The sequence below is a fragment of the Orycteropus afer genome, unplaced genomic scaffold, assembly GCF_000298275.1.
Source record: "Orycteropus afer afer isolate SDZICR_OR568_19922 unplaced genomic scaffold, OryAfe1.0 scaffold00179, whole genome shotgun sequence".
Taxonomy (NCBI): domain Eukaryota; kingdom Metazoa; phylum Chordata; class Mammalia; order Tubulidentata; family Orycteropodidae; genus Orycteropus; species Orycteropus afer.
This window is the reverse complement of record NW_006921766.1, coordinates 5,557,679-5,570,110: the sequence shown is the minus strand read 5'-3', so window position 1 is coordinate 5,570,110 and position 12,432 is coordinate 5,557,679. Positions and strand designations below refer to the sequence as shown.

General features: G+C 45.7%; 1 protein-coding gene across 1 annotated transcript in view; it reads right to left on the bottom strand.

Annotated features, from left to right (window-relative positions):
* The window catches only part of PRDM15 (PR/SET domain 15), a 124,910-nt gene that overhangs the window by 31,750 nt on the left and 80,728 nt on the right, over positions 1–12,432 (bottom strand). The window contains 5 exon segments of the mRNA XM_007947282.2: positions 4,938–5,057; positions 5,426–5,505; positions 5,968–6,131; positions 7,182–7,316; positions 9,809–9,940. Coding sequence (XP_007945473.2) covers positions 4,938–5,057; positions 5,426–5,505; positions 5,968–6,131; positions 7,182–7,316; positions 9,809–9,940 — 631 coding nt within the window.

Sequence of the window (12,432 nt, the reverse complement as noted above, 5' to 3'; positions counted from 1 at the left end):
AGTTTTTTTTTAAATATATATATATAAAATAAAGGGCATGGTTATAGGAATGCACATAACAGAATCTTATTAAGATTTTAAGAAAAGATTAGGGCAATTATTTGTTATCATATGAAAAGATAGCTCTAAGTTCCCTAGTCTGAAATAGGAAAAATCAAGGTGTGGGATATAGCGTAGGAAGAATGGTGCTTATAGGTACTAGGGATTTTAATGTGAAAGCAACCTGACAATACTTATATTTTGGTATTTTGGTATTTTGAGAAATAAGTACCAAAGTACTAATCCCAGCATTTATTACAGTACTCAGAATTCATAAAGGAACCCATGAAACTAAATATCTAATGCATTTCAAATATAAAAATGCACATATACATCTGAAAATGTGGTTTCCATCCCAGACTCCCAGGGCCTTCAATCCACGGCCCTGTCATGAATGTCTATCTCTGACCATTCCTGTTCCCATACTGCTCTACAAGCCCACCTCACTTTTAAAAAGATTTTACTTTTAGGAAGAGTGGGGAAAAGGGGGAGGAAAGGAAAAAGGCGATGGGAGGGGGGTAAGGTATGCTGGCGGCAGCATGTGGAACAAGGGGCTGGAAGAGCTATGGCAAAGGGTGGAGGGTATTACACTTGGTAAGCAAGCCAGGAAAGATGACAGGCTGCTGACTGATCATCTGAAATACTAGTGTGATGAACCCTTACTGTATCTAGTTGTTCTGTCACAGGCAATGTTATGGAGACCTAGCTTAGACCTATCTTCACACACTATCCATACTACTTAACAACCACTGGGTACCCAGCAATGTCAGACTATGAAAACCAGCACTCTGATCACTATGATACACAGAGAAACTTCTGGAAGTGTTCACAGGAAACTATTGACAATGGTTCTTCAGAAGAGGGCAACTAGAGTGGGTTTGAGGTGATAAAAGTTTTATCTTGTGTTTCTGTTTGTTTTACTCATGTAACTTCACAAGGGGGTTGGATAATTAGGATCCTGCCCCTGTGGCAGGAAGTGGGACTTTCTTAAGCACCTCTATCGGCAAAGGTGAGTAAAAGTTACAATGTGTGGATGATAAGAAACCCAAATATTCTGCCTCTAACCAGGACCATTCATTCCCTTGAATTGCCCAAATAGCTCTTTTCATGAACTAGGTGCCAGATGTGGGGGCCCAATTACCTGCTAACTAAAAGGTCAGTGATTCAAACCCACCACCTGCTCTATGGGAGAAAGATGTGGCAGTATGCTTCAGTAAAGATTACAGCCTCAGAAACATCATGGGGCAGTTCTACCCTGTCATACAGGGTTACTATGAGTCAGAATCAACTCGATGGCAATGGGTTTGGTTTTTAATAAATTATTTTGGGGCTAGGCACACGTGTTACTTTTTTAAATAGAACAATCTACCAGAACTAGCCTTGATCGAAGCTTTTTGGAGGACAGGCAAGAAGGTTTATCTTTGGAGTGTTCTGTAAAATTTTAAAAAGCAAAGGTATCACTTTGATGACTAAGGTACACCTGACCCAAGCCACGGTTTCTTCAATCCCTCATATGCACGCAAAAGTTGGATAGTGAAAAAGGAAGACCAAAGAATTCACATGTTGGAATTGTGATGTTGGTGAAGGATACTGAATATACCATGGAATTCCAGAAGAATGAACAAATCACTCTTAGAAAAAAAACTAGTCCAGTTCAATGAATTACTTTTATATGGCTTTTCTAGCATTGGTGGTGTAATGCCTAAGGCATCCAACTGCTAATCAGAAGGCTGCAAGTTCAAACCCACCAGCTACTCTGCAGAAGGAAGACTGAGCAATCTACTTCCATAAAGATTTACTGCCTTGGAAACCAAAGAGGGTTGCTCTGAGTTGGAATCAACTTGATGGCAGTGAGGTTTTTTTTTTTTTTTTTTTTGAGTATTGGTCCTAAAACTCTTATTAAATGACTGGCTGGGACAATGCAAATAAGGGGCATAGGACCCCTGCAAGAGTGGGACTATGCATATAAAGTATGTAAAACGCTTGCCATGATTGGTTGGGATATGCAAGTAAGGTGCCTGTGGCTCACCAAGGGGATTGGTCAGTTTTCTTCACCCACTAGGTTTAAAAAGAGCCAATCCCAATGGTTGAAGGGGGATCTTATTACCATCTAGAAGAGCCAGGAGCAGAGCACATCCTTTGGACCTGGGGTCTCTGCACTGAGAAACACCTAGACCCACAATACAAAGAGAACCGTAACACTGGAAAGCTGTAACACTCTTGGTGGCAGCAGTGTGAGGTGGCAGAAACCAAGAGACCAGCCAAAGAGATAGAGGGAGAGAGCTGAATACCTTTAGGTAGGAGGCTTGCTGGTAGAGAAGGGTGCCTCAGAGCACTTACTGGCAGAGCTAAACAGCTTTGTAACACTTGTCGGAGCAGGGCAGAAGCCAGGCCGAGTGAGGACTGAGGCTGTGAGCAAGGCCTGCCCACCTGTAGGCATAGCTGAGAAGAAGCTGAGCAGGCCCACCAGCGGCAGCAAGGCCACGAGAAGGAGCTGTCCTGATCAAAGAACTGTATCCTGAATGGTTCCTGTTACTTCCAAATTGATCCTGATCCTGAATGGTAACTTGTTACTTTCCTAATAAATCCCATAATCATGAGTATGGTCTGTGAGTTCTGTGTGGCCACTGCAGTGAATTATCAAATTCTGCAGAGAAAGTAAATCATGCTGTAGAGGGGATGGCTGGTGTCAGAATTGATAAAAAGTTTGAAGGATACAGGTATGTCTGACCTCTATCACATGGGAATCAATTTGGGGCTGATCCTGATTATCCAACTCCCCTGTGAAGTTATACAAGGAGGTCTGACACTGCCATTTTTACAACAGAAAACCTGCTTAGAAACAAGGATAACAAAACTTTGTCTCATTTACTTTGGACACATCATCAGCAGAGATCAATGCTGGAGAAAGACATCATTCTTTGTATAGTAGAGGGCCAGTGAGACCTTCAAAAAGATGGAGTGACAGAGTGGCTGTAACAAGAGGCTCAAACATAGCAATGACTGTAAGGATGGTACAGGACCGAGCAACATTTCATTCTGTCACACATAAGGTCACCAGAAATCAGTGCCAATTTGACAATAACTGAACTACTACCACCTTTGGGGAAAAGACCTGGTGACTGGGGATAGCAAGGTGAAGAAGGATATTTCCCATTTTATGCTTTTCCCTGCAATTGATATTTTTAACCTTTTACATGTTAAATTGTTTAAAATACATAAATGGTGATTTGCTTCCAAAAGGTCACAGCCTAGAAACCATATGGAACAGTTCCATACTGCAACACAGGGCATCGCCATGAGTAGAAACTGATTCGATGGCAACTAGCAACAACAATAACAAGGATTTCTAGTTGGTCGGATTAAGGTGCATTTTCATTTTCTTCATGTATAGATGGAGCTGGCTGCTACCACAAACAGCCATAAACAGATGCTCTATACTAAGTTTTGTGAATGGTTTTAAAACAAAACAAAAAACAGGAATAGGCTGAAATTTTAGCTTGTGCTGGGATTATCTTTTATTTTTCTTATTTCACTTGCTGATGTGAGTTTGGTTTTTTTTTTTTTTTTTAGTGGATTTACTTATTTAACCAGTGCCATACTATTAAAATAACACTTCATTGGTCATGTGAACTCTAATACAGAACTGATCTCAGTCAGGAGTGGTTCATGTGCTGAGGGGTCTGTGTCTACCGTCAGACCCTACAGGGGCTCTCAGAATGACTTTACACCTTAAACATTTATATGGTGTGCTATTTCCTACTATCAAACCAAAGCAGTTACTGTCAAGTTGACTCTGACTCCTGGTGATGCCATGTATGTCAGAGGAAGACACTATTCCATGGGGTTCTCAACGGCTACTTTTTCAGAATGAGATCTTCAGGTCTTTCTTTCAAGGCACCTCTGGGTAGACCTGAACCTCCAATCTTCTGGTTAGCAGCTGAGCACTTAACCATTTGCACCTTCCAGGGACACCCATTATATTTTCCTACTCTTAACATTTGTGCCTTTAGGGACCAGGTTTGCTGGTCTGATAGAGCCTGGTGGAACCACTGAGACTATGGTCCCTAGCTGCCCTTCAGGTCTGTAATTGAACCCACACCTATGGCTTCCACCCAAACAAAAGACAGGCATATAAGCTGAACATTTACCTGAGGTAGATACACTCCTTGGAGAGAACAATATTTATGCACTGGGAGATAGCTCAGGGGGTAGGGGTGCATGGAGGGATGGACACAGGGAAGAGGTGACCATCAGGAAGAAGTGGGAGGGAAGGTGTTGCATTGTGGTAAATTGTGGTCAATGTCATGAGACAAAGTGTATGTGAACTGCTGTATGGAAAGTGAATTTGTTCTGTAAATTTTCACCCAAATCACACACACAAAAAAAAATCTGTGCCTTTAAATTGATCATTTCTTTTGCTGTTTGGACTACTTTATCTTCTAAATTCCTTGTCTGAATACCTACCACATTTTTTTTTTCCTCCTCCTTCTTCAAGTAAATGATTTAAGTCTATGGATTTATCTCAGCTACAGCTTTGGTGACAGTTCACACATCTTGCTATACCATGTTCTCATTTACATTTCCTTTTAAGGAACTCAGGAGCTCTGGTGGCATAGTGCCTAAGGCATTTGACCGCTAACCAGAAGACTGGCGGTTCAAACTCACCAGCCACTCTACAAAAGGAAGATGGGACAATGTAGTTCTGTAAATATTCACCATCTTGGAAACCCAATGAGGGATGCTATGAGTTGGAATTGACTCGATGGCAGTGGGTTTAAGGAATTTTTTTAAGCATTTTCTCTTACATCTCCCAGTGCTACACCATCTAACGTGTCTCACTATGACTCAGTTTACCATGCTGTGGTTGGCAGGGCGTGGCCCAGGGCCCCATGTACCTTTCCCGCACTCGGCGCACAGGTACTCGCGGATGTTGTCATGTACACGCATGTGCTCTTTGAGCATGTCCTTCCTGGCAAAGGATTTCCCACACTGCTCACAGGCATGGCTCTTCACACCTTAAAAAAAAAAAAAAATCCAAATTTCAAAGCTGCAAAATCCACACTTGTGATTTTCACACAGAGGTTATAATGGAGAAAGAACCATAGTAAGGACACGGAGTTCTCTTCTTTGTTTCATAGATCCTTCCCTCAGTGGACTCTCTGGCATGGCCCTGAGGGCCTGAGGAGGGGCAGGACCAGATGGGCAGTGCTGGGGGGGAGCAGGGCAAGTATAGCAGAAGCTGGGAAAGCAGTGGGATCTCACCTGCGGGGAAGTGAGGGGTGACCACTGTGTGCAGGAAGCACCCAGAGCACTCACTTTCATGAGTCATGTTACATCCCCCCTCCCTGTGGTCAAGGTCACCTGACAAAGGAAGCACACCCACCTGTGTGGATGAGCTTGTGCCGCTCCAGGTTCCCGATGCTGTTGAAGATGCGCCCGCAGATCTCACAAGGGTGGATGTACCTGAAACCAAAGGCAAGACACTTAGGAACTTGCCCTTGCTGGCAGGACGTGGTATTTTCTTAAGTACCCCTATCAGCAAAGGTAAGCAAAAATGACAATGTGTGGATGGTAAGAAACCCAAATCTTCTGCCTCTAACCAGGACCATTCATTCCCTTGAGATAACACTTTTCATGATCCGGTGCCAGAGGTGGGGGCCAGCAGTAAAGAAACCTAATTACTGCAGGGAAGTGGGAAGTGCCTAGGGTATTCTGGAGGCAGGCTGAGCACAGTGCTATTTTCTCTGTGAGGTTGCCTTGCTGGACCATGAGTTTCACTGAGATGGTAACAGAGCTGAGGGTGAGATCTGTGAAGAAGTCAAGGGCAAATGCATAAGCATGCTTCTTACAAGTCTTGCCAGGAGGCTATAAGTGGCCCACTAAAGTGTCTGTGCCTCTGCCCACCCCCCAGCCCGGGGGCCTGACTTCTGCACGTTGGGGTCCGGCAGGTTCTCTCGGTGGATGACCATGTGGGCGTGGTAGGTGGCTTTGAGGGCAAAGCGGCGGTTGCAGATGCTGCAGCTGTAGCCTTTCTCCTTGTGCACCTCCATGATGTGCTTCAGGTACTCCTTTCCCCGGCCAAAGGTGAGCTGTGGGCACCAGGGACAGACACCTGTGATACCCAGACGGAGGACGACAGGGCGCCACAGGTCCTGGTCCTCATCAGCCAATTATGCCATCTCACTCTCTGAGTGGCCCCCTGAGAACCCAGGACCGCCCCCCCCCCCCAGAGCAGAGAGACTACTACAGGGCAGGCAGGACTGGCACCTGTAAAAATGCCAAGGGGTCAAGTTTACGAAGTCCCCCTCCAGCTCCTCCAATACTTCCAGACAGGTGCCAGCCCTCTGCCCTAGCCAACTCTTGAGATAGCACCCTGAACAATCCTGTCTTCTGCCTCCATCTCCACCTTCCTGCCTCTCACCCCTCCCCCGAGTAGCCCAGAGGGGAGCACAACCACCCACCCCCATGCCCCAACAAGCATGCAGTAGTGAGTTGCTCAGGGATGCTGGGAGGGAAGCTGTGTTTCACAGGGCACCCAGCTCTTCACATAGCAGAGAGGCCCTAAGATCCCTAAGATAGGATCATTGCCAGTACAGCCAGGTGCTGAAAACATGGGGCACAAGCCCCACGAGAAACCACCCCCCTTTAAGCAGATGCCCCTTTCCATGCTAGAGTGGGCCTTGGTGAGGAGCTTAGGGAAGGAAAGAGGGGGAGAAGGAAAGGAAACAGGAGCCTGGCCTGAGGCCAGTGATGCTGAGCTTCAAGGAGACGGACCTCCTCCTGGAGAAGACACATGGCTGTGTGTGAAGGTAACAGGCCAAGAGAGTGGTTTGAGTGATGGTGTGCCTGTCACATGGTGAGACCCATATGTATGTGGCACAGACAAGCCCTCCAGGACATACTCTGTGGTGTGGTTACCCAGCATAGGGGTGTGTGTGTGTGGAAGGGGGTGCCCTAAATGGTATGAGGTGCCTGGTCCAGCATGGGGTGAGCAGGTATCCCAGCCTGTGCACAGCTCACCAAGTCTGAGTCTCTGCTGGTGTGGGCATACAAGAGTTGTGTGGGGTGTGGGCAGCCCTGGGGTTAGGAGCCTCCTTTCCTGTGGCCCCCAGCATTCACAAGGAGGCTGGTGAAGCTACCTGGCACCTTTTGCAGCTATACTTGTGAGGCTCTGAGTCAGCACTCTCATCAGAATTGTCGTCATTTTCTTCAGATGAGATCCCAATCTTGCCGATAAACTCTTCCCTTTGGTGGTCGTCCATGAGGGCAATATCCTGGAAAACACAGGTACAACATCTGACTCCTAACAGGCTGGCCAATGCTTTCATAGGTATTGATCCCACAGTAAGAGTTAATCATTCACCTAAAAGGAGATGGCACAGGCTCTGAGATGCAGGCAGTCTAACAATTTCCTTTGTGTGTCAGGCACTTGGCAGAGCTTGGCCTGGGTCCTCAGGTTCCCAAACCCTTGTGCATTTGGACACATCCCACTTTCTGTGATGGTCAAGCACCTGGGCCCTGCTTGCATTCAGGTGAAATCTGCACATCCGGGACTGGGAACCATTGGGGTGAGGGAGAGGCTGCATAGTCCTGGGCCTGAAGCTGGCCTGGTGCTAGGTAAACTGTGCACCCAACTTCTCCAGGCCTCAACAGTGTCACCTGTTGACCAGGGGAGATCAGGGACCTCCAAGTCTCTTCTGTGGGACCACACTAGGGTCTTTCTAAGTTCGCCTTATTTCTCTGAAAAAAGACTGCAAGAAAGGCATCTTCAATATTCCTTATGTTGTTGTTAGCTGACATCAAGTTGGCCCCAATTCAGGGTGACCCGATGTACACAGGAACGAAATACGGCCTGGTCCTCTGTGCCATGCTCATGATTGTTGTGGTTTGGACCGTTGTGATCCAAAGGGTTTTCATTGGCTGAGTTTTAGAAGTATATTGCCAGGCCTATCCTCCTCATCTGTCCTAGTCTGGAAGCTCTGCTAAAACCTGTTCAGCATCACAGCAGCACATAAGACTCCACTCATCAATGAGCACATTGGCTGAGAATCAAACCCTGGTCTCCCACAGAGAAGGCAAGAATTCTACCACTAAACCACAATTTTTCCACAATATTCCTTCTATAGGCTAGAAAAGTACAAGGCTGAGGCTCTGAGTGATGGGCCATTCTAGAAGCTGGGGGAGCACTCTGAGGGGGAGTCCTCACACATCACTGTGAACGACTCTGCTCTGGATTTTCCTCACAGCAACTCAGAGCCTGTCTGCTCTCCTCTCCTGTCCTCCAGCAGTGCTGCCAGCAGCTCAGCCCTAAGACAAAGTTTTATTTTTAAGCAAAACACAGGATTCTGGGAGGATAAAGATTTCCTTAGGAATGCTCATTACTGTATCTCTTCTTCTCTCCTGCATCTCAAGCAGAGAGATTTTTCACAAAGTCCTATTGTTTCATTTCTTCTATTGTACTACTGTGCCCTTTGATGCAAACGGAGACTGTGTATAAGTTTTTTATTAGCAAAGAAAGGACAACACCCTTTAGAAAGAGCAAGAGCCCGGGAGGGCAAGACAAGGGCAAGTATCTGTAATTGGCATCATGTATCTGTAAGGCAGTGGGGTGGTGCATAGAGTTAATGTGCTTTGCTGTGAACTGAAAGGCTGGGGCGGAAGTCCACCCAGAGGTGTCTGAGAAGAGAGGCCTGGTGATCTACTTCTGAGAAGTCAGCCACTGAAAACCCTATGGAGCAAAGTTCTGCTCTGACATACACGGGTTCACCGAGAGTCAGAGTTGACTCTGTGGCAACTTGCTTTTTTTTGTTGTTGTTATTGTTCATAAGGCACTCAGTGTAAGCAGGGCCCCTCACCTCTGCTGAGTTTAATTTAATCAGAAAGGATCCATAGCTAGGACAAGGTGGTTAGGATTCTAATGAGGTGTCTCTAAATCCATTTTACCCTAAGCTCTTAGCTCCTCCTGGACTCTCTTTCCACCACCGCAGCCTGGTCCACAAGGTTCTTCATCTGAACCCACAAGGTTCTTCATCTGAACCCCAGAATCACCCACACTCTCAACGCCTCACCCTGTCGTTTTCTCTCATACCTGTATCAAGATCCTCACCTGGGCATCAGGGCTGGGAGCTGCTGAGAGCAAAGCCACTTCAGCCAGCAGCCAGCACCTCCACTTAACTGGGGCCTTGGGCATCACCTATTATTTCTTTGGAGTCCATGGGTAGTGCAAATGGCTAATGTGCTGGACTTCTAACCGAAACGTTGGAGGTTCGGGTTACCAAGAGGCACCTCGGAAGAAAGTCCTGGTGATCTACTTCTGAAAAATCAGCCACTGAAAATTCTATGAAGCATGGCTCTACTTGGACACACACAAAGTTGCTATGAGTTGGAGTCAACTCCACAGCAACTGTTACTCATACTATGATTTCTTCATGTTTTTTTGGATGAGTACTTTCTCCCAGCCTGGAATGATCACCCCAAATCCTCATTGCTGCTTCCAAGATCCCCACACGACTGTCCATTTTCCACAAAGATGGGGTGGAATGCAAATGCCACCACCCTGCCCCTCGCTTTCTCCCTGGAGAGCACCAATAGTGGAGTTTTAATTCAAGTCCCGCAGTCAGCTACAGGAGACAAAGCAAATATACTAGTAAGAGCTCATTTCAGAGAGATCCCATTTACCAGGGTAACAACTATATCAGGATGCCTAAGGCACCTCCTGCCTCAATGACCTGACATAAGGTAGGGAAAAGCAGCATGGCATCAGCACCTTGAAGTGGACGTGGATGTGGTCCCTGAGCACGTCTACCCGGAAGAACTTGCGCCCGCAGATCTCGCAGGTGTACTTCTTGTCGCCGTGAGTCAGCAGGTGCTTGTTCATGTTGCTTCGACAGGAAAACACCTGTGGGTGGCAGAGCCAGGATAGGACAGGGGCTACAGGGTCTCTGATGTGACAATGCTGTCATCATGTGCCTTCACCTGATAGAACGTGTGGTCGCTAAGGTTGTGTGTCAACTTGGCTGAGTCTGGTTTTGAGTGGCAACTGGATGTAGTTATTCCCCATGAAGAGACTGGTAATCAACTCCATGGTGGAATCTACTATGAGCAGCTGACTAGCTACCCTAGGGATGTGGTCTGTTTCCACTATATAAGAAGACAGCTTTGAGAAATGTCTCTGAGGTTTTTTGGAATGCTTGGACCCTGCATGTAGCTGGGTCTTCACTCAGCAGCCTGCCATGACAACCTACCAGTCTTGGCACTGTGCCATTTTATTTGTCTACCTTAGGTTTGTCAGCCTCAGCTGCCAGCATCTGTCTGAGTTAAGACAAGCCTCCAGCTTCAGTGGGACAGGAACAAGGGGCAGAGCTGAAGCCCAAGGTTGAAGGACTTTCAACTAGTCCCTAGAGCTGTCACCTTGAACTCGGCACTTCTAGCCTCCTAAACTGTAAGAGAATAAATCCTTGTTTGTTCAAGCCACCTACTTTTGGTATTTTCTGTTAGAACACCACTAGGGAACCAAAACAGACTGTAATCATGGACGCAAATGCGATATGTTTTTTTCCCTAAATTCTAACAACTCCTCAGTGTGAGAGAAACATAAATCATCCCTGAGGCTAGAATAATTCTTTCTTTCCTAATTGCTGAAATACTTGCTTACACATAACACAGAATTAACCATTTTCTAGTATCCAGTATAAAGGGTGGCTAAAGAGGGCAAAACACCGTCTTTTAGAGAGTTCTGCCAAGTACCATACACTCTGTGAGGGATGTGAAAATACCTATGTTGACACACCTCTGCAAAAAACTACAAAAATCACCACTCTTACAGCCTGCAGTATCAGCCCTCGATGGAACAGGGCTAAAATCATGTGTGTGGCCTCATTCTCTTGCACACATTTTAAATACACTCTTTTTACTATTTTGTAACGTTGAAAATTACAAAACACCAAGGTAACTTGGCTGACAGCCAGAACAGGTAAGGTGGGTGGGGGACAGCCCCCAGGCGGCAGGGAGCAGTGGCAGACAGGCCTATGGCCAGAACGGTAAAGGGGGCAGGGGACAGCCCCCAGGCAGCAGGGAGCAGCCGCAGACAGGGCCAGCAGGAATAGGTAGGGGGTAGCCCAGGAAGTGAGTGGAGCAGTTGGAACAGCTAAGGGAGATGAACTTGTCTGTTGGTTTGTCATACTGTGGTGGCTTGTGTGTTGCTGTGAGGCTGGAGGCTATGCCAGCAGGGGTGCCCATGGTGGACAGGTTTCGGTGGAGCTTCCAGACTGAGACAAACTCAGAAGAAGGAAGAGGCCATCCACTTCTCAAAGAATTGCCCAGTGAAAATGTAATGAACAGTAGTGAAACAATGTCTGATATATTACTAGAAAATTTTATGAATAGCCCTGAAACACTGTCCGATACAGTGCCAGAAGATGAACCCCTTAGGTCAGAAAGCACTCAAAATATGACTGAGAAAGAGCTGCCTCATCAGAGTAGAGCCTACCTTAATGATATGGATAAAGTATAGCTTTCAGGGCCTCCATTTGCTTACATGGAATGACTCAATATGAGAAGAAATAGCTGCAAACATCCATTGATAATCAGAACATGGAATGTATGAAGTAGTAATCTAGGAAAATTGGAAGTTGACAAAAATGAAATGGAATGCATAAAGATTGATAACCTAGGCATTAGTGAGCTGAAATTGACTGGTTTTGTCCATTTTGAATCAGATAACTATATGATCTACTATGCCAAGAATAACAAATTGAAGAGGAATGGTGTGGCATTCTTTGTCACAAAGAATGTTTCAAGATCTATCCTGAAGTACAATGCTGCCAGTGATTGAATATTATCCATATGCCTACAAGGAAAGCCAGTTAATACTGCTATTATTCAAATTTATGCACCAACCACCAAAGCCAAAAAATTGAAGATTTTTACCAACTTCTGCAGTCTGTAATTGACCAAACATGCAATCAAGATGTGACTGGAATGCAAAAGTTGGAAACAAAGAAGAATCACTGGTAGTTGGAAAATTTGGCCTTGCTATAGAAATGACACTGGAGAGCTCATGACAGAATTTTCCAAGACCAATAACTTATTCATTGCAAATACCTTTTCTCAACAACACAAACAATAGCTATACATGTGGACTTCACCAGATGAAATCATAGAAATCAGATTGACTACAACTGTGGCAAGGGGCAATGGAGAAGTTCAATATCTTCAGCCAAAACAAAGCCAGGAGTTGATTGTGGAACAGACCATCAACTGTTCACATGCAATTTCAACTTGAAGTTGAAGAAAATTAAAACAAGTCCATGAGAGCCAAAATATGACCTTGAATATATCCCTCCTGAATTTAGAGATCATCTAAAGAATAGATTTGATGCATTGAACACC